This window comes from Lolium rigidum, chromosome 3 (genome assembly GCF_022539505.1).
Source record: "Lolium rigidum isolate FL_2022 chromosome 3, APGP_CSIRO_Lrig_0.1, whole genome shotgun sequence".
Classification (NCBI taxonomy): Eukaryota; Viridiplantae; Streptophyta; class Magnoliopsida; order Poales; family Poaceae; genus Lolium; species Lolium rigidum.
The window spans coordinates 144989453-145012845 of NC_061510.1; the positions used below are offsets into that span (position 1 = coordinate 144989453).

General features: G+C 41.9%; 1 protein-coding gene across 1 annotated transcript; it reads left to right on the forward strand.

The window, feature by feature from the left end:
* The first annotated feature begins 1204 nt into the window (after nucleotides 1-1204).
* LOC124702449 (UV-B-induced protein At3g17800, chloroplastic-like) lies at nucleotides 1205-5339 on the forward strand. The gene is made up of 3 exons (XM_047234591.1): nucleotides 1205-1336; nucleotides 3358-3632; nucleotides 4314-5339. Exons 1-3 carry the CDS (start codon nucleotides 1220-1222, stop codon nucleotides 5095-5097), a joined length of 1176 nt encoding a protein of 391 aa, XP_047090547.1. The 5' UTR covers nucleotides 1205-1219; the 3' UTR covers nucleotides 5098-5339.
* Nucleotides 5340-23393: the final 18054 nt, after the last annotated feature.

The following is a 23393-nucleotide window of genomic DNA, read 5'->3' on the forward strand; positions in this document are numbered from 1 at the left end:
TTTTATAAAACACTATAAACTACATATGAATTTTATCAACACATACTACCTCCATCCCAAGGCTTATGCCACCCTTTCTCATTAGATGCATAGTGATAAAGTACCTCGCGCAGTCTTCGGGTCATCGCTACCGACGACGAGGCACTGCATCCAAGGTACTCCAATACCTTCGCGGCCTCCTCATCGTCCTCCTCCTCCTTCACATCCGGCTTCGGGACCATGAGGGTCATGTCGCCGGAACCCGTGCGTCTCTGCTGCTGCCGCGCCGGTTCGCGGATTGTGATTCCGTTGTCGCTGCCGCGTCTCCGATTTGGGGGCGGTGTCGTGTACTCCTTCACCTCGCGCTTCGGCACGGTTTAAACTTCCGTGTTAATGCAAGTTTCCGCACCAAAAATAGCCATTGTTCGAGTGTCAAGGGTGCGGGAGGTACCACGACCACGGCGCTCGTGGAGGGCGAGCTCCGGTCGCCTCCCAGACTCGCCAAAGCACGCGTACCTCTTCGCCATGCTTTTTACCTCATGATTTTACCAATGTCACAAGGGCTGGCTAGTGCTGCCGGCTGCTGTTCAGACTTCGGAGTCCTGGGTGGCATAAGCCTTGGGATGGAGGTAGTATGTGTTGATAATATGCATGGGTAGTTCATAGCGTTTTATAAAATAGTTGACTATTACAAAAAAAAAAAACTGTAAAAATTGGCTGGCTTTTAAAAATATGCAATTTTTAAAAATATTCTAATTTTGAAAATCAGAATAAATAAACAAAAAAAGGTAAATTGGAAACGAAACAAAAAAAATGGCAGTTGGGCCGATCCAAACTGATGATGCGGCAGACCGAGACGAATTACCGGCGTAACAGTAAGCCTGACTAATGGATTGGCCATCAAGTTGTTTAATTACTTTTATGTGTTCTTTGCAAACAATTAAGGCAAAATGTGATGTTCCTTGCAACAACAAATCATTATTGTGGTTCTTCGCAAAAAAAGCACCAACAATTGGTGTGATATGCTATTTCCTCGTTTTTTTAGGATAAATTGGACGGAGATCTGGGGATGCCTTGGGAATTTGCCTTGACGTGAGGAGCATTGGGAGCCACTCGCAGCTTGACGCGTGCCGCCAGCCGGCAGCCCCACTACGCTCCGCTGACTGCACCCGGCGTTATCCTCATCTGCAGCTTCACCACCACCTGCTCTGCTCGCCTCCTCCTAAGCCCCATCCCCAGCATGGCCGCCCTCCGCCCTGGCCCCGGCCCCCGTGCCGCCATCGGTGACGTCCGATCGGTCGCCGTCTGCCGCGGCTCCTGCCGGCCCTCGTACCTCCCCTCCCGGAGCTGGCAGCAGGTTATTCAACCTCCTATTCGTTTTTATCCTCCTGATTTTGGTGGGGTTTCGATGAGTCTGATGTAATCAGGGGGAGCTGATGGCTTTTCCTGCGTTATAGGATGGTAGTTGCGCTTTTCGTGGGTTGCTTGGGCCTTTGAGGTATTTGGTAGTGTTCTTGGACCCAAAAAGTTTTTTAGATTTCAGTTTAGCAAGGCAGACGGAGGGATGATCGGAACTGAGGTGCTTAAGCTATCTCGCAGTTGATGTTTTTTTCCCGTGTTTCAGAAGAATTTTGGTTATTACCTTGTTAGACTAGGAAATTCGTTGGGTTCTTGGCGACTGGTTCAGATGACAATACACCAGTACAGCGTAAAGATATATATTTTTTTACTGCTGAAGCAGGGCAATTCAAATAGAATAGAAACTCTCCATGATTTGCAACAGCTTTTGTGCGGATATGCATATTTTCGTAGCTTATGCATGCAATATACACATTCCAGTATTCACTAAATGTATGAAAATAAATTCAAAATTACTGGCTTATGTTAACAGTCCAACTGGCCTGGTCGAACAAACAAGAGTATACGTTTTAAGTCAACAAGGACTGTTAGTGGTAGCTGGTAAAAGAGTTTACCTTATTGATTCTGTTTTATGTTGCTTTAAACTATTGACACCTCATATTCATCAATGTCTACATTACTGTTAAAAGTATTTTATGATACTAAAAGTAAATTTAAGTTTATATGTAAACTATCGCACATGCCGTTCCTGTGTTTTGGGTATTCGGCTTCTTTGCGAAACTACAGATGTAAGAATCAGTATCACAGGGCAGTATATTTAGTGATCGGCCATGTAACAAAACTACATATTTAGGATTTTATGAGAATGTCGTGTAAGCCTGGCATTAGTGGCAGTGCATCATAAACCTGTAGTTTCGTTATCAAATTGTTCCCTAAATATGTTACTGTGTGAAGCTGGTCTTGGTCTGCAGTTGTGATACAGGTTCTCACCAAAGTTTTAAATAGTGCGCTATCTCTTCGTTATTGCATCGCTATAGTGGATTCACAACACTCCCGCTAAAGATAAGCACTTTTAGCACTAAATAGAATCTCTCGCTGATAGTGATAGCTCACTAAATCGCGCTAAAACGCTAAATGGGGCAAAAAATAGCACGATTTATCAGCTAAGCCCAAATATTTTAACATTTAAATTTAAAAGCTAGACCTATTTATGTAATATGTATTTGTGCACTACTTTTATTATTGCAATCATCATGATTTTTGTCATCATGATTTTTGAGTACAAGTTTGTATTATTGAATTTCATGTCATACTTATTGATCATATGAATGTTTGAAGCCTACTTTTTCTAGGAGTTTTCTTGTTTTGTAGAAAAAACGCTAAATGACTTAGCTCTGCTATAGTTTCACTATAGCTTCCTTAGCACCTAGAAATTATCGCTGCTAAGAAGCATAGCCCGCTATTTTAAACTTTGGTTATCACTGAGTCTGCAATTCTGTAAAATTGGTCTTATCTCTAGTTTTGTGATAGTGAAATCCTAAACATATAGTTGTAATGAATGTACTCAAATTGTTAAGTTCTCCACTCTTCGGCTCACAGCCGTTCATGAATTAATAAGGCTTGCTTGGTTTGGTGCCACATGTTTGTGAAGCCAGAAAATGCTTAATCTCGTTAAAGAATGTGGTGATTTGTTTGTTGCAAATTGCTAGACCAGAAATTTGGAAAGCATCTTAGTTTAGTGATTGGTTCTATAGCAACAAAAGAGACAATGTTTTGCATTGCCAAAATTTGGTAAGAAAACTTGCCAGCATCCTATGTGGCATTGTCCCAATCCAGTTGGAGGCCAAATTTCCTTGGTTTGCCAGCATTTTTGGCAAGACAATTTGGGTCTTAAACCAATTATGCCCTTAGTTCTTACTGACTTTGTTGATTCATCTCTTCTACAGTGGTTTCGAACTTTTCATTAAATTATAAATGTGCAAGACTAGTAATCACAGCCTTATCAACTTTGAAATGCAGGGATATGTGTTGAATCGTAAATCCAAATGTATCTCCAAAAAGCTGCTTACTACAATTACTGGTGCAAAACCTGATGAATCTGAATTTGATAGCGTTGATGCACCACTTGAGCCCCAAACATGGGAAGGGAGCTTCTTGTGTGGCTTGTTGAAGAGCCAGCCTCACATTTTTCTAGTTGCTGCAGCAAAGCAACTTCAACAAATGTCTATTGAAAGGAAAGACACTCTGACCCGCTGGGAACATAGTATCGGCTCTTCCGAGGACTGTCTTCACAGGTTAGTAATATCTGCATGTCCTTTCGGACATATATTTGGTCGTAGGCTCTCAGCCTCTGAAGAGTTCAACATGCTGCTTTCGTATTTTTCCCAATATTGCTCCGTGTATATTTCCAAGATTTAGTAAAATAGAGCGTGATGCTGTCTTCCAGAAGAATGACAAACACCACTAGTTCGACATGACCTAGTTTATTGTACTAATGAAGACATGAAGTACTGCCAAATTAGATAAACCATCTTTAGTTGTAACCTACTTGCTTTGTGGCCTTTGTTATAGTAGGGAACACTCAGAGAATACAGGTTGATATAATGCAATCATATAACATGCTACTGTTTTACTTTGCAAGTGAGGCTGAAATCCGGAACATGAAAGGGTATCACTAGAGGTTATACGGTGGGAAAAGAAACCTAATGGTATTGCCTAGTATTCTTAGTGCAGACTAGGTATGGGTCATTGTTCTATGTTAAACTAGTGTATCTAACTGAACGACAGTGAGGTCCTATCTTCATTGAGGAATTCTGTCCACATGTATTCATGAGCTAAATAGTTCAGATTTAAGACCAAGTCCATTCCTGACATGGCAAACATTGCCAAACCTGCAGCCTTTTTGTTCTTTTGACTTTTGGTGTTATATTTGTATCTGGATAACTGATTATATTGTTGGGAACCATAACAAATAGGAGGATCGCCAAAATGAAGGAGCATGAGTGCAGGACTGCTATTGAGGATGTCATGTACGTGTTGATTGTTCATAAATATTTCAAGATTGAAGTTCCAATGGTTCCGAATCTATCAAAACTCATCAGTAATAGAAGATTACGTATATGGCCACCAAGGGAGGCAGATCTTGAATCCATTCATGGACCTGAGGAGTTAGGTCTAATTAGGGAGCACTTGACCAACATTATCAGATGGGTGCACAGGAATGGTCCCAAGATTAATCTCTCAACACTTCGGGTCAAAAGACTGCAATTAGGTCGGATCTATTCTGCTTCAGTAATGTATGGATACTTCCTCAAATCTGTCACTGTAAGGCATCGTTTGGAGCTCACTCTTGCTCGGCCACAAGAATTTTTACAACCAATTCAGTTTCTCAACGCACAACTTGCAACCACCCAGAAACAAGAAGAGAAAGAGGCCGTTTGCAGTTCTGCACAATTATTGTCTTCTTCAAAACCAAGTTCTGTTGTTGATCTTCACGACCTGAAAAGTTACATAATGGGCTTTGACCCAAAGACCTTGGAGTTATGTGCGAAGCTGCGCTCAAGCGAAGCTTCTAATCTTATCGAGAAGCACAGCCAGGCACTTTTCGGAGAAAATGTAAGTTCCACGGAGAATGATGAGGCGGTAATACTTGATCCGGCGTCCCTGAAAAGATTGCTGCTTGAAGCCATTGCATTTGGTTCCTTCCTTTGGGATGTTGAAGATTATGTTGATGAGATATTCAAGTTTCAGGATAGTTGAAAAATGTGATGTCCAGAAGATTCCTGAAGTCTTGTATATAAAGCAAGCTGAAAGAAGAGTTTGCAGAAACTTACTGTGTATACTTTAGGAAATTAGCCTTATTCTGTGCATGTGTATCTTTACCCGCAGATTGCTTCCATTCTCAGTGAGCCTGGGTACTTACACATCTGCCCTTGTTCACACAAAGTTTTAGGGACCTGCCGAGCGAGCTAGGTATAATCCATAGTTTGTTGTTGCGTTTTTTTTCTCTCTATGAGGTCTTGTGAATCCACATATATTTTATGATAGAAACATACTTGTAAAGATTCAAATTTCCAGTAGATGTACATTGTAGGAATAGGATGAATTTGTACATGCAAATTTGAGGCCAAATGACTAACAAAAGAGAAATGGTGCAATATGTGCCAAAGGACATCATGTTCTTTCTGTATGGCGAGATAATGAACTTATTTTGTCATGCAACTTTTAATGATTCTTGACAAGTATGTGCATCACACCTGCAAAAAGATGGTGCCAGCATAAGCCTTAGAGCATCTCCAGCCAAGTCCCTCAAAGCGTCACCGAAAGAGATTTGAGCGAGTCGGACGTTTAACCGTCTTCAGTACCTAAAGGAATTTGTTGAGCGAGTCGGACGTTTAACCGTCTTCAGTACCTAAAGGAATTTGGGCGAGTTGGACTTTAACCGTCTTTAGTTGCCCCCCGCCTTTTTTCATCTGACTCGGCTGCCTAATACGTTGTCCGGCGCCCTGAGCCCCCAATCCCCGCTACACATGAGACGCTTTGGTGGCGCCGAATAGAACGAAAAGCCATGTCATGAGTGGCGGGCTAGCCTCGTCAGCGACACAGAGGCATGCACGTGAGGTTTAACCCGTCGTCTACCTCTGATCAAGCGGCGTAATGGCCGCACAGCTTCCCAGTGAGTCATGTAACTTTCCCCAGGCCGCGCAGCAAAGACTCGCATTGCACACAGACGCGTGGCCATCCGTGCTGGAGTTAATTACGACCAACCTCCCCCGGCTTCTTCTTCTACCGCCGCTGTATAAAAGGAGAACACGCCTTCTCGGCGACTCCGCACCATTCACGCCGCTCCTCTCTACACCTCATATTGATACACGAGCTGATGCAGCGGGCTAGCCGTGGTAGCACCGCACTCGTCGTCCCAAAGCCGGAGGTGAAGGAGGAAGAGGATGGGCTAGCAGCGCTCCTTCGACACCAGCGTCGTGTCGCAAGCAGCTACAGCGACGACCCCGACGACACGAAGAGATTCAACGCGGTGTACATGTCGTCGTTGAACGACCACAACACATGGGAGATCAACATCGAGGATGTGATCATCATGTCCATCCGCGACAGCGGCATGCCGCTCGTCAACCTCACGCGCGACGATGATGAAGCTGGTCCCAACGGCGTGGTGAAGGACGAGCCCACCGACCCTCGTGGCAAGCCGTTACGCTGACGAGGACTACTACTTCTTCCAATACTAGGATCGCTTCGGCCGCCAGGCACCAGTAACTTATTTTAGTTTAAATTTAGTTGAATTTCATTTAAATCCTTGTAATATTTTTTTAATGGATTTAAGTACTTTTTGTTCAAATTTAAATTTCTCAGATTTCAGTTTAGGGGACGCGGCTCGGCGGCTGGAACCCCAAATACGACATCACATGATAACGTCCCCTGCACGCTCAAACCAACGTTTTATTCGGACGTCTGGAGATGCTCTTAGAACATCTCTAATAGAGCCCGTAAATCCCGCTGGAACCGAATTTTTCCCGCGGATTTACGAGTTCGGGCCGAATGTGTCGCAGATCAGTGACCGAAAAGATGGGCCGGCCCGTAAAATAAGTTCAAGGGCCCGGACAACTCCCCGAACGGCCCCTATTAAAAGGGTTCGGAGGGGAGTTCGGGTCGCAAACCCTACTCCCCTCCGCCGTTCCTCTCCCTCCGCCGCCGCCAAGCACCATCTTCAGCGAGCAATCTAGCGAGCCCCAGGCAGCGATCCACCGGCCGACGGTCAGCGATGGCGTCCCGTGGCGGCTCCGCCGGCTGTGGCGCCGGAGCGGGAGGCGGCGACTCGCCGCCGCGTCCACCCGTCTTCCGCACCGACGCGGAGCGGCGCAAATGGAACCGGTCGGAGGGCGCGCGCAAGCGGAGCGCCCGCCGGTGGACGAACTGGGGGCTCACGCCCCCAGGGAAGCTCGCCAGGTACGGCAGCGCCGGTGAGGGCTCCTCGTCCAGCCAGTCAAGCCGCGCACCGCGGCTCCCCGTCGCGGACAGCAGCAACGACGAGGACCTCATCCCCGCGCGGTCGCCCACCTTCTCCGCCGGGGACTATGTCCACGGCAGCGACGAGGAGGACGCCGTCCTCGCGCAGACTGTAATATCCCAGGTATTGGGGTTACAAAAATAGAGGAAACAGATGTGTGCATTGCATTCATGCATAGAAAATCTGGGGAATTTTCGCGCTTTAAAGTAAAACAGATCACGATGAAGCGAAGTTTCACTTGACCTTGGTGGAATTGAAGTAGCTCATCAAGTCAAGCGCTATAAACCTCAATGTGACTTTGTTAAAACCTTGTTTTGGGTAGAGATGATTTGATCTAAGGGGTTAGATCAACTGGAACTAATAATCAACACAATAACATTTTACTCAATGATCAATTGCTTGATCTTATAACAAATCATAATATGGTAATCCTTACCATAACATATGAACATACATCTATTTGGAAATCAAGAAACAGTAAATGGAGAAACCATTCTTCACTTATCTTTTCCATGTCTTAAACAAATCCTTGATCCTACCATGAACCTCATGGTATTCATTCTACTCTAGTCTTGGAAACATAACAAGGAGATCAACTCTAGAAATACATTTCTATATTCCATATTATTATACATCAAACCAACAGGGATGAGAGTTCCATAGTATTTATTAGAGAAGCAATAACAAACCTTGAGCTAAACCTTGGATATACATCCATGTATTCAAATTATCATCTTTAATAGAAGCCCTAAGATATTATTCAAGTCCTTCCCCAAATGAGAGAGAGACCAATCATACTAATTCTAGCTTTACCTATTTAAGAATCAATGTTAAACTTTGAACTAAAGTATTAGATAAACCATTTCACCTTGAAGTGGTGAGATCACCAAATACCAAGTGGAATAAGACTAAATCCATGACTTAGTGAAATAAGGAGTGGAACAAACCAACTAAGATAGACAATTGAATCTTTGGCTCAGTAACCTAAATAAATATTAGGAGTACACCATAAACCCTAGAATAACTATTCCTAAATGAGAAAGCTCAAACCATGGTGTTATACTCAAGATAATTGAGACAACCATAACCATGCCCATTCAAGAAACTATAAAAGAAAGTATACATTTAATTGATCAAGACAACACTTGATCTTGAGAGTGAGAAAACCCATTTCCCGAGAAATAACTTAGGAAGCCAAACCTTGATCATTACAAATTGGGTAATGATCATAAACCCTAAGAAATTGAGGTAATGATATCAAGAACAAGTTGATCATGTCTAACCATGATCATGCTCTTGAGATATGTGAGGATAAGATAAACCCTAATAGGATAAGTAGATATCATTCACCACATGAAATCATAGGGAGGTAACTAGTAAGCAACCCTAGGCTTATATCCCCACCTTAACTTGTGAATCACTTGGTGATCATAAGTACAATTCTACCACATCTACATTCCACTTATCCTTCACTTCAAAACCACAAGAAAACCTTAGAGTAAAACTCTATACTTTATATGGTGAGGAACCATATATCCATATGATCAAAGTTAACTATAAAAGAACTATAACCAATGTAGTTACTTTAATGATAAATTAAGGATAATAATAGAAGTTAATTGGTAGAAGATAAAACCAATTCTCAAATCCTTAGTAACTAGGGAAGCACATAAAATGTGAAGCAAGTAACCATATTACCCTGGTTAGGGGAGATTAAACCCTAGCAAATGCAATATGATATCACCTCAACTCTACAAATTAGAAGTATATCTCAACCCTAGTTATGCATCACTATGGTGATCACCACTATAAGCCTAATTCACATTTGAGTTCCAAACCATTTGCCAGAAGGTGAATATGATTAGAATCCAAGTATTGCTCACAAACTAAATCTTGTGCTTCAGTTATTAAACACAAGAAACACCTAATGCTAAGTTCCATAATAAAAAACCCCTGTGTGGTGAATAACCAATCATATCAACCAATTGACTTAATAACCAAGACCAAATAATGAGGAGAGTAATACCTACTCTAAGTATTTCAAGGTGTTATTAAAATCATAGTACAAGGAGTAAACCTGAAATAGAATTAAGGTAAACCTCACAAAACCTTAAAAAAATGTCGCTCACAGGAACTAACATACAAGTGACCAATTCCTCAAATAGAAACCAAGCCCTAAGAACAATCTCTGAAATACTTGGAGATGAAAGCATCAACCATAATCATCCAAAATAAAATTTATACCCAAGAAAAAGGAAATTAAAATGGTGCATAAAATCATGCTTAATTAAAATTTACAATAAATCTCACATATTAACTAAATGTTGAGAACAACAAATCAATGCAGTGATTTTGTTATTAACTCCTAATTGCAATATAAATAAACATCTGCAAAGTAGGATTGAATTCAAATTTCAATTCAACAAATGGAATGGAAAACATAAAATACAAAACAGAAAACAAAACAGAAAAAGAAAAGGGAAGATAATGACCTACCAGGCTCACCTGGTCGACGCAGCCCAGCAGCAAGCCCAGCAGCAAGCCCAGCAGTCGAGCCCACCAAGCAGCCCAAAGCCTCCGCCCACCACAGCCCACCACGGCCGAATACCTCTTCGCCGTGGATAACCACGAGGAGAGGGTCATCGTCTTCCTCTTCTCCTCTTCACGCACAGGAGGTCGACACCGCGACGCCCAGGGCCACGTCCGCGGTCGCCGCCGGTATTCTTGACCGCCGACGACACTCCCGTGGACGTATAAATGGCGCGGAAGCCTCCAATTTGCCCTCTCTCTGCTCCATTCTCCCCGATAACGAAACCCTAGCCGCTCAACCGACTCCTCCCGCCGTCGATTGGAGCACTCCCGAGCCATGCCGTCAAGCCCTAGAGCTCCGCCTAGTCGCCAGCTACCTTCTCGCCGACGCGCGCTTGCTGGGAAGCTCCCGTTCCGACGAATTTAACCATTTCTTCCGACCACCACCGCCGCGGCCATTGAAGAAATCACCGCCGTCCGAGCTCCCTCGACCTCTCCTTCAAGCTCTTCACCATCAGGGTGAGCATACGCCTCTCGAGAGCCTCCTATCGCATCCTAGATCGCCGTGTAGCTCGCTGTCCCCATTGCTCGTCGGAAACAGCCGCTGTTTGCGCTCGCCGGAGCAACTCCGGCGACCATCAGAGGGCGGCGCCGCCACTACTTGGTTCGCCGCATCGAGCTGATTCCAACGGATATGGCCGCACGTCCAGGGGTGCACGGTATCGACGGCGCCGTAATCGACTGCCGCCGGCCACCGTGTTGCCTGGCCACGTTGGCCATTTGACCAGTCCACGCCTTCGTGGCTGTGGACGTGGATGTTGGACCCACAGGTCAGTGACCACGGGTAGAACTAACTGGGTGCGTTTAACAGTTCTGTTCATTTTAATTCAAATTCAAAAACTGCTGCAACTTCAAGTAAATTTAGAAAATTCATTACAATTCAGAAAAATACAAATTAGATATCAAAATGTTCCTAAAAAGAAAATCTATCCAATAAAAATATAATATAGAATTTTTATGGTTAATAAAAATTTAATTATTTTTAACTCATTAATTAAGTCTTTTCTTTAATACTTGATTGAATTAAAATTCAATAAATAAGGAAAACTTTAAAAATTAAATAGAAACCAGTAAAGAAATAAAGAACACTCTAAAACTAATTTATTTATTTATTATTTTGTTAAATCCTTATTAGAAGGATTTAAACCCTAATTAATAATTATCTTAATTATTAATTATTTAAAAATAATAAAATGCCAAATCCAATATTAATTTTATTTCAAAGTTATTAATAACTTCAACCTTAAAGTGAGGTTATTAGTTCAAGAACTTTAGGGTATTTAGAAAACCCTAATTACACAAGTAATAGAACCAGAAAACATAATTTCATGTGGTACCCTAAAACTCTAATACCATTAGGCAACCTAGCTCCATTTATTCTTATGAACCCTAATCTGCTTCCAATCTAAAACCTAGATTAGAACAGGTGAGCATGGTACTTTATTTCTAGTCATAGAGCCATCATCAACAACTAAAAGACATACCTATGTTCACATAAAATGTAGAAGCCCATCACTAATATATGGGTATCCCATATATCCACCTTCCGCAGACCTAAATAATCAGGTAGGGTCAACCAAGTGTAAACCTAGATCCTATTACCAAAGCCATCATCCTTATCTATCCCTAATTAGCATCACACCATTGTGATGAAACCTAATAGCAACCATACCTACTATTTCACATTACGTAACCACCGTTCCATTAAACCCTACCAGTGTGAAGTACTTATGAACCATCCTATTTAGGAACCAACCATTCTCTACTTAGAAATCCAATAGCTAAAACAACACAACCTCAACCTTAATTGTTATACTTCTTATTATTTAAGAAGTATGTTCTTCAAAAGTTATTCCTTTGAAGTAAATAAAGAATCATCACCAACCCTGCTTATAAGGACCTATAAACCCTAGCCAGCTATCACTAGCAAGATAAACCAACCTTGACAACAACCATGTATAATGAACTGCTTAGGATGCCTAAGCTTATCTCAACCTTACAAGCCCTAGTTGCTGATGCACCCATCTATGTTGTGATCCATCTTATACTTACTCCAGAAACTACTTGAAACCAGAATAAATTATAACCAACGAGAAACCCAATTGTCATACTTGTTCTTTATTAAAGAACATGTTCTTCAAAAGTTATTCTTTTGAAGAATATAACAAGTAATCATTAACCATGCCATATAGTACTAAAATTAACCACTGTTCTTTACTTGTTAACATTATACCAATTATCATTCTTTGTGTGCTCAATTGATTATTATGTTATATTATTTACCTGTTGATAATACCAAGTAATCACACCTGAATAAGAACCTTGTATGTGAATCACTCTAAAAGTGCAACACACCCTGAACCAATTATTACAACTTACTGATCCTAAATCATCGGGGTTAGGTCACGTTTAGAGCGATTGCATCTCATTCTTATGCATTATTGCATCCTTGCCAATCTTTCAAACATCGTCCTTACCGGACGATGATGCTATTTCAGAATTTGGAGTTATTGCGTATCGAAGACCTTGTCCGCATAATCTTGCGAGTCAAGAAAGGCAAGTTCATCACTTGCTCATGTCATTTGAAGTATTTTTATCAAATTACTTGCAAAGTATTATGGTTATCACTATTGCACAAAAATCAAAACCACTACTTTCATAACTATGAATATGACTATGTGGTGGGCAATGGAACCATGGATTGTGTTGATATGGTGGAGGTTCCATTGCACGGGTTTATATCCATCTAGGATTAAACAACAAATGTCGCCGAGTGATTCTTGTGCCGTAATACCCGTGTTAACCATAAGATCCGGAGTGGGACGGAGTAGTCAAAAGTGTTTCCACCTCTCGTTCATCAACGGATGCGCTTTACCGTAGACACTTGTATCCGTCGGCGGCAAGCGGTAGGCTGGGGAAGCCTTAAGTCCCCACGGCACGGTCCGTAGACACTTGTCGTTCGAAGAACAAGCGGTAGGCTGGGAAGCCTTAAGTCCCCACGGTATTGCGGTCTATGAGGGATTGTAAGGTGTCCGGAACGGTCTATCCATGATGATAGGGGAAGGCATATGAATGCCCGGAACGGTCTCATCATGGATATAGGGAGGACAATCTTACAAAAGGGTGGGTGTTCGAGGTAGCGGAGGAACATGATTGGCTAGACCTTATACCGGGCCTCACACCAAAGGAAGTGTGGACGAGAACTAGACTCGGTTGGCACCAAGGTTAAGATCTCTTATGGGTAAAGCAACACACCTCTCGCGAGTGTAAAGAACCGTGACTCGTCACTCCCCGTTCCGGGATATGGAGCTGCGACACGCTGTAGGAAAGGAGCTCCATGAAGTTCTAGTAAACCGGTGAAGGCTGACGGACATAGTTCTTCGGAATAAAAGCAACCTTTGAAGAAATGATTATGAAAACCTGCATTGGTATTAGACTTTCTGGTCTAATGCTGTAGCTAGTGCATTAAACACCTCTTTCCTATAATGAACTTGTTGAGTACGCTCGTACTCATCCCACTCTTAAATCTCTTGCTTAGATATGGAGGCAGCAAAGGAGTATCTACAGTGCAACTCGAAGATCGAGGAGTCAACAACTACTTCAAGAGACAAGACCCTGTCAGAGGAGTCAGATACCACATCCAACAAGGAGAAAACCTAGTTTAGCCATAGAAGGGAACTAGCTTCCTAAACCTAGCTCCTATTTAGCTAGAGTCCATTCTTAGCCTCTGTAGTTAGTGAAATACTCTACAAATAGAGTTCGTGATAAGACTAGACTACGAGTCGTTCTTCTGGAGTTATCTGCAGTTTTACCTCATTGTAAAGTAGGAGGTTGTGATGATCTTATGTAAAGAGTCTGTATGTAATTCTATAGACATGCCTTGGACCCACATATGTTTCTGTTGTACCACTACGAGCGATGTAATACTAGTGGAACGGTGTTTCATTGGTGTTATGTCAGACTTGCATACTACACCATGCAGTGGTATGCCGGGTCACCACAGTTGGTATCAGAGCAAATGCTTTGACCTTAGGATTAAAATCCTTTAAAGGAGACCTATAGGATTGGTAGTGTCTATAGGGAGTTGTCTTAGGTAAACCAAATAATCTTATGACTTGAGATGGATATTCACTTGAGAATAATCCTGACACACTTGAGTCAAACTTTCCTACCTAACTTTCCTAAACAAAGTTAGTTAGCTAATTCCAAACATGTAGAACATCATAAAATCCTTAAAACAATAGATGAGTAGATCACAGTTGGTATACAATACATGGTAGTCCAAAGAGAGGATACAACCATAAGGAAGCTATCCTATTGGAAGATGTGTACCAACACATGTATGATTAAGTAAGAGTTATCCAGACTGATAATAGGAGTTATATCAATTGATGAAGATAATTAAGATATCCTAATAGAAGATGTAGACTCAGTTAAGTAATGAGTAAGTAAAACTATCTAGTTATGTGAAACAATTGATAGTAAGTGATAACTATGAGTCATATGAGGTAGTATAGACCATGATGAATCAATCATGGAAGGAAAGTAAGAGAGATAGGAATAAAATATGTCTACATACATGGAAGGGATAGTAATCATATAAGATTCACTTGAGAATCATTATGTGATTGAATAGAACGTCATAAATACTTAGGAGGAGTACAATAAGAAGTCAGGTGTTCACCATTAGTGCAAGAATTATGTTCCAAAACCATGGGAAGTGTACCAAGCACATCATGACCATAGTTTTATGATAATATAAAAACTTGGAAGTACAGGAGCTATATTCCAATAGTTATGTGTCTAGAATAGTGATGTTAGAACCAGACATATCATTGAAGTAGTCCTCAACAAAATAGAAGCTGAGTTAGTACTTCCAAAGAAAATTAGGTTAACCACAACTATCCTAGACCACTTTGTTTCAAGTTTATCTCATTGCAAATGTGCAATTAAGGTAAAGGTTGAGACAAATAGTAGAATTCACTATATTCGTGCTAAGTATCACGATATAAACCTATATTATGTGGTGTTACATACTACACATCTCAGCCTGATGTTTAGAGATGTCATACTCAACTATTATATTCAGGCTTATGATGGTGTGTATTATAAACACAAAGCTGAATCTTCTTGGTTTTTAATGGATTTTCATTGTTTGACTAGATCCATACATGAAGTTTGACTTTGATATGCAAATGCATGTTGCAATATCAAGCCTTTACTTGATGCTATAGATCTAGAGGGTAATAGTATTCGTGTGAGGAAGCGACGAATTCTGGTAGATTCCGAAGACAAGATGAAGGTTCATCAGATAAAGGAAACAAAGTTGTGGGAAGCAACCACAATACTCGGAAGGAAGTGCCAATCAACATACATGAGAAGCATGAAGGTAAGAAATATGGTGATTATGGTGAAGCTGAAGCAGATCCATAGTCAATATAGAAGAGGGAATGCACGGGAAATCACTTCGGATACTATATTCATAGTGTCAGCTAGTGGTTTTCTTGCAAAATAAACCCTGAATGAAGGAAGGTGATACATGAAATCATAGCAGACATAAGAAGACCATAGTTGATATCAGAAGACCACAATTGGTATAATATCAATACTGCGAGATAAAGTAGAAGATGTCTCGTCCAGTTGATCAGAACCTCTAATAGAATTTTTTTTTAGATACCAAATAGCCACATTTAGTATAATAATCACAGCTGGTATCAGTTGGTGTTACAAATAGTCCACGATTTAATTATTTGTAACAAAAGTTTGTGAACAAATAAAAATCTTGTCAGTCATATAGCTAGATCTATAATCATTTAGTCGAAGGATTCACATTGGATGTCCACAATTGAGTGGATACACCACAAAGATTCTTCGCAAAACCTTAGAGAAATATAAATCATAAACAAGACCTATACCAATATTTCGATCATAAGTTCAATAGTTGGAAGAAAAGGAGTTGAAGACCATAAGAAAACTCTAAGGGGTAGAGTAAAGATTGAGTTGGATATACAATAACTCAATACTTTAAGCTAGATAGAAACAGAAGGTCTGAACTGAGAGGAAGTTCGATCTTATTTTCATAAGATTGTTGAACATTACTCTCAGAAGGATGTCAGACCAGAAGCCGAGGTTCATACCTCTAGGAAGTAAGATGTGGACTATAATTTGAGAAAGTGAGTAATATTTACTCAGGAGTACGAAAGCTCAAGTAAAATAAGGATAATGAAGTTGGATGAAGGAAATACCATAGACTAAATACAGATCAAAAAGGCCAAAGACCGAAGAAGATTGAACATACCAATATCCAAGACTAATAAAATGATTCCTTTCATGGCACCTAAATAACCAAAAATAGTTATAGATATCAACTATAAACCATGATTGGATGGACTCAATGAGTGTAATCCATTATTAGAAAAATAAACCATCATGACCAATTCTATAGTTAGTACCTTACTTAGTACCATTATTGCAGTTTTGGTACTAAGGGAAAACAAAGACCTATTTTATCAAATAGGAGAATGTTATCCAATTAGTCTTCGACTAAGACTAGCAGCACCAGAAGAAGTCTCAATCATTGAATCTTCAATGAGAAAGGAAACAAGCTTATAGAGTTGAAAGAAATCAAATAATTAAAGTTAGAAGCCATGGCTCAGAGATAGGTATCGGAGAACTGGAGTGAGAAATAATGTTCAGAGACAAAACCTAAGGGATTCCAGGAAGAATCTGGACAAGGGATATATTCAATTATATCCAGTGAGATCACCAAGGAGTTTGAGAAAAGATGTAGTCTGCACAAGTCAGATCCACACTCCGAAACGTGAGAGTGATCAAACTTCGAGGACGAAGTTTAGTTTAAGGGGTAGAGACTGTAATATCCCAGGTATTGGGGTTACAAAAATAGAGGAAACAGATGTGTGCATTGCATTCATGCATAGAAAATCGGGGAATTTTCGCGCTTTAAAGTAAAACGATCACGATGAATCGAAGTTTCACTTGACCTTGGTGGAATTGAAGTAGCTCATCAAGTCAAGCGCTATAAACCTCAATGTGACTTTGTTAAAACCTTGTTTTGGGTAGAGATGATTTGATCTAAGGGGTTAGATCAACTGGAACTAATAATCAACACAATAACATTTTACTCAATGATCAATTGCTTGATCTTATAACAAATCATAATATGGTAATCCTTACCATAACATATGAACATACATCTATTTGGAAATCAAGAAACAGTAAATGGAGAAACCATTCTTCACTTATCTTTTCCATGTCTTAAACAAATCCTTGATCCTACCATGAACCTCATGGTATTCATTCTACTCTAGTCTTGGAAACATAACAAGGAGATCAACTCTAGAAATACATTTCTATATTCCATATTATTATACATCAAACCAACAGGGATGAGAGTTCCATAGTATTTATTAGAGAAGCAATAACAAACCTTGAGCTAAACCTTGGATATACATCCGTGTATTCAAATTATCATCTTTAATAGAAGCCCTAAGATATTATTCAAGTCCTTCCCCAAATGAGAGAGAGACCAATCATACTAATTCTAGCTTTACCTATTTAAGAATCAATGTTAAACTTTGAACTAAAGTATTAGATAAACCATTTCACCTTGAAGTGGTGAGATCACCAAATACCAAGTGGAATAAGACTAAATCCATGACTTAGTGAAATAAGGAGTGGAACAAACCAACTAAGATAGACAATTGAATCTTTGGCTCAGTGTGGCACCCCCGGGATCAGGGTTAGACAAATACCAGATCTTCGTCCGACATAAGCCTAACCTTGAGCTCGAGAGACTACAGTGAGAGAATCGGTAACACAACAGTGACTCTACGACTCAAAAGAATATATTACAACTCTTAACGAGTAAGATCCAAATTATTACACGCAGAGGTCACCGACCCAACATTCAACAAGCAACGGAAGCAAATTATGTTATTCTAAATAACAAGATAGCAAAGGGCTTAAGAAGCCATAACATAAAGCGACGTCCCAGCCCATAAGTCGCAGGCCGCTGCCCGGGAACTCCAAACTAACCATCGATGTTAACGTAGAAACCACCTTCGGCCGTAGCGACTTCATCCGAAACAAAAGCATGCAAAGCTGAGTACAGGGACTCAGCAAGACTTAGTACAACCTTTTAGCAAAGCGGGTATGCGGGCTTTCTGTAGATCTTCTTTTGCGTAAAGCCAGTTTTCCTTTGTAAGATGAGAGAGAAGAGAAGTTCGACTACTCAGAACCTTTGAAAGGGGATAAGAGAGCGACATCTCTATCTCTAGTGATCATCATATTGTATCCACCAAACTTCATCATCTCGAACCACTATCCTCGGATCACCCCCTCAACACCCGAAGAAGGTGTCCGTAAACACACATTGTTTGCCAAGTTTTACGATTAGATTCATGTTCTCTATGATCTCCACGTCCGTTCCCAAGTCGTCCATAACCGTGGACACGGCTTTTCGAAAAGATTCATAACCCTGCAGGGGTGCACAACTTTACCCACACGTGCCAACCGACTCTTAATGCCAATATATATTAGCCCTCTTCCTTGGAGAGCCGGCAGAGGGTGGTCGACCACGACCTTTACCTTGCTGTCGCCGAGACCATGAGTCATGCGCTAAGGATTGTTCCGCCATAACGGGTCAAGTCCCGAAGTCGGTCCTTAACGATGTGAGGCGAGGTGGGTTTCCCCAGAGGCCGCAACCCCCAGCCACCACGACCACGCTTACCTACCTGTTATGTACCTTTAACCCCCAAGCAAAATGCAATGCATATGACCAGGTAACGCGCAAACTATGTGACTCATGGAATCTACTAGGCAAGTTAGTGAGTCGAGAGGGTACCATAATAGGGCCTCGTGTGGTTGTACGCTCGGTCTTGGTTCAAGAGGCGAGAACTCGGTTCCTAGGGTCGGCAGAAACGAAACAACCCACCACATCCCAATGTGGCCTCTCGTCTGAGCCTTTAAACATGTTTATCATCATCATCTCTATACTTACCACGTCAACCTGTCATGCTAGATTCATTTCATTGAAAGGCTCCAGTCCGAAGACCGGAGTAGTAGCGTAACAAACTAAGCATGGCTAAGCATAAGAGATAAAGGCTCTCGCGACGCACACATGCCAAACCTAGTTATGCTAGGAGCAAGTGGATCGTGGTATCGAGGCTACAAAGGTCGGACATGCAACAGATAGGGTAACTCTATCTATCGATAAAAGACAGTTGAATCGTATGCGATATGTAGGAACCACAGATAAAACATTTCGAAATCATAGATGAACCAGGTTAGGGCTTGCCTTGTCCCTCAGCGGATGAGTATTGTTCTCCGGTGGCGTTGACGTCGGACTCCGGCTCAGATCCTATCGCGAAGAACCAAACACCGGAAAGGGAAATAAACAATCACCACATGGCATAATGCAATGCGCATCCAATATGAATGATATGTCAGGTTAAAGGAATTCGGTAAACCCTAGGTGCATCGTCAATTTAATGGGGTTCCGGCATCGGACCCCGACATATGAGAGGGTTCTTTTAGGGTTTCACTACATTTGCAAGTTTAAATGTTGAAATGATGTATGAAATGCTCATAAACATGTAGGATTTCAAATTCGAACAATTTGATATATTACACATCATTTTCTGAATTAAAAATAAACAGAAAATAAATAAAAGGGTCGGCTGACGTCATCATGACGTCAGCACGACGTCACGCTGGCCATGGCCGGCCAGGTTGGCCACGGCCTGGGCGATCCCGTGCGCGCGGGGCAGCGAGGCGGGGCGCGTTCGACGCGCGGGGTCCTCGCGAGCCAGAAGAGGGCGGCGCCGCCCTCCAATGGTCGCCGGAGGGGCGTCTCCGGCGAGCTCGCGCGGAGGGCCGGGCAGGCGCGCGACGCGGCGGCGCTACACGGCGAGGCAGGGCGAACGGCGGGCACCACAGGGACCAGAAGCTCACCAGGAGCACGGCGGGCTTGGCGGCTTGGCCGGAGACGGCCGGAATCGACGGCAATCGACGGCGAGGTGCGGAGGTCTGCGGCACGGGCGGGGCCCGATTCGCGCGGTAGAGGGCTCCCCGGCGTGCGCTGGCTAGCGGAGGAGGAAGAGGGCGTCGAGGCGGAGCTTCTGGCGGTGGCGGCTGGCCGCGGGGAGGCCGGTAGCGGCGGCGACGACGAGCTCTGGCCGGGCTAGGGTTTGGCCGCGCGGCACAGAGAAGAGGAGGGGGAAGAAATGGGGCGTGCTAGGGTTGTCCACGGCGGCGGCGGGGAGCTTTGTAGGCACTCGGGGGCGGCGGGGAGGATCCAGGCCGCCGGCAGCATCGACGGCGCGGGGCGCGCCAGGCAGCTGCCTGCCTGCGTGGAAGAAGAAGGGGGTTTTCTAAAAAAAACCCCTGTATTTTTGGGATTTCTCTGGAAAAAGAAAAACAGGGTGGATTTTGATGGTTTTAGGGTGTTTTGACCCAAAATTTGAGGGTCTTTTGGCACAAAATTTTGTTAAAGCAAAACTACAACAAATTGCAACATTGTTTCAAACTATTTTAATGCAAAGTTTCTCAAATTAATGCAAATGCATGCAATGCACATGAACAAACCTTCATTTATTTAACTAGCAAAGTTGGTCTGTTACACTCAGTAACCTAAATAAATATTAGGAGTACACCATAAACCCTAGAATAACTATTCCTAAATGAGAAAGCTCAAACCATGGTGTTATACTCAAGATAATTGAGACAACCATAACCATGCCCATTCAAGAAACTATAAAAGAAAGTATACATTTAATTGATCAAGACAACACTTGATCTTGAGAGTGAGAAAACCCATTTCCTGAGAAATAACTTAGGAAGCCAAACCTTGATCATTACAAATTGGGTAATGATCATAAACCCTAAGAAATTGAGGTAATGATATCAAGAACAAGTTGATCATGTCTAACCATGATCATGCTCTTGAGATATGTGAGGATAAGATAAACCCTAATAGGATAAGTAGATATCATTCACCACATGAAATCATAGGGAGGTAACTAGTAAGCAACCCTAGGCTTATATCCCCACCTTAACTTGTGAATCACTTGGTGATCATAAGTACAATTCTACCACATCTACATTCCACTTATCCTTCACTTCAAAACCACAAGAAAACCTTAGAGTAAAACTCTATACTTTATATGGTGAGGAACCATATATCCATATGATCAAAGTTAACTATAAAAGAACTATAACCAATGTAGTTACTTTAATGATAAATTAAGGATAATAATAGAAGTTAATTGGTAGAAGATAAAACCAATTCTCAAATCCTTAGTAACTAGGGAAGCACATAAAATGTGAAGCAAGTAACCATATTACCCTGGTTAGGGGAGATTAAACCCTAGCAAATGCAATATGATATCACCTCAACTCTACAAATTAGAAGTATATCTCAACCCTAGTTATGCATCACTATGGTGATCACCACTATAAGCCTAATTCACATTTGAGTTCCAAACCATTTGCCAGAAGGTGAATATGATTAGAATCCAAGTATTGCTCACAAACTAAATCTTGTGCTTCAATTATTAAACACAAGAAACACCTAATGCTAAGTTCCATAATAAAAAACCCCTGTGTGGTGAATAACCAATCATATCAACCAATTGACTTAATAACCAAGACCAAATAATGAGGAGAGTAATACCTACTCTAAGTATTTCAAGGTGTTATTAAAATCATAGTACACGGAGTAAACCTGAAATAGAATTAAGGTAAACCTCACAAAACCTTAAAAAAATGTCGCTCACAGGAACTAACATACAAGTGACCAATTCCTCAAATAGAAACCAAGCCCTAAGAACAATCTCTGAAATACTTGGAGATGAAAGCATCAACCATAATCATCCAAAATAAAATTTATACCCAAGAAAAAGGAAATTAAAATGGTGCATAAAATCATGCTTAATTAAAATTTACAATAAAGCTCACATATTAACTAAATGTTGAGAACAACAAATCAATGCAGTGATTTTGTTATTAACTCCTAATTGCAATATAAATAAACATCTGCAAAGTAGGATTGAATTCAAATTTCAATTCAACAAATGGAATGGAAAACATAAAATACAAAACAGAAAACAAAACAGAAAAAGAAAAGGGAAGATAATGACCTACCAGAGCTCACACCGGTCGACGCAGCCACACGAGCAAGCCCAGCAGCAAGCCCGAGCAGTCGAGCCCACCAAGCAGCCCCAAAGCCTCCGCCCACCACAGCCCACCACGGCCGAATACCTCTTCGCCGTGGATAACCACGAGGAGAGGGTCATCGTCTTCCTCTTCTCCTCTTCACGCACAGGAGGTCGACACCGCGACGCCCAGGGCCACGTCCGCGGTCGCCGCCGGTATTCTTGACCGCCAGCACACTCCCGTGGACGTATAAATGGCGCGAAAGCCTCCAATTTGCCCTCTCTCTGCTCCATTCTCCCCCAGTAACGAAACCCTAGCCGCTCAACCGACTCCTCCCGCCGTCGATTGGAGCACTCCCGAGCCATGCCGTCAAGCCCTAGAGCTCCGCCTAGTCGCCAGCTACCTTCTCGCCGACGCGCGCTTGCTGGGAAGCTCCCGTTCCGACGAATTTAACCATTTCTTCCGACCACCGCCGCTGCGGACATTGAAGAAATCGCCGCCGTCCGAGCTCCCTCGACCTCTCCTTCAAGCTCTTCACCATCAGGGTGAGCATACGCCTCTCGAGAGCCTCCTATCGCATCCTAGATCGCCGTGTAGCTCGCTGTCCCCATTGCTCGTCGGAAACAGCCGCTGTTTGCGCTCGCCGGAGCAACTCCGGCGACCATCAGAGGGCGGCGCCGCCACTACTTGGTTCGCCGCATCGAGCTGATTCCAACGGATATGGCCGCATGTCTAGGGGTGCACGGTATCGACGGCGCCGTAATCGACTGCCGTCGGCCACCGTGTTGCCTGGCCACGTTGGCCATTTGACCAGTCCACGCCTTCGTGGCTGTGGACGTGGATGTTGGACCCACAGGTCAGTGACCACGGGTAGAACTAACTGGGTGCGTTTAACAGTTCTGTTCATTTTAATTCAAATTCAAAAACTGCTGCAACTTCAAGTAAATTTAGAAAATTCATTACAATTCAGAAAAATACAAATTAGATATCAAAATGTTCCTAAAAAGAAAATCTATCCAATAAAAATATAATATAGAATTTTTATGGTTAATAAAAATTTAATTATTTTTAACTCATTAATTAAGTCTTTTCTTTAATACTTGATTGAATTAAAATTCAATAAATAAGGAAAACTTTAAAAATTAAATAGAAACCAGTAAAGAAATAAAGAACACTCTAAAACTAATTTATTTATTTATTATTTTGTTAAATCCTTATTAGAAGGATTTAAACCCTAATTAATAATTATCTTAATTATTAATTATTTAAA

Coding starts and splice junctions, on each gene's coding strand:
- LOC124702449 (XM_047234591.1), top strand. CDS start 1,220: ATGGCCGCCCTCCGCCCTGGCCCCGGCCCCCGTGCCGCCATCGGTGAC. Junction 1,337..3,357: donor CCTCCCGGAGCTGGCAGCAG/GTTATTCAACCT, acceptor TTTGAAATGCAG/GGATATGTGTTGAATCGTAA. Junction 3,633..4,313: donor TCCGAGGACTGTCTTCACAG/GTTAGTAATATC, acceptor CATAACAAATAG/GAGGATCGCCAAAATGAAGG.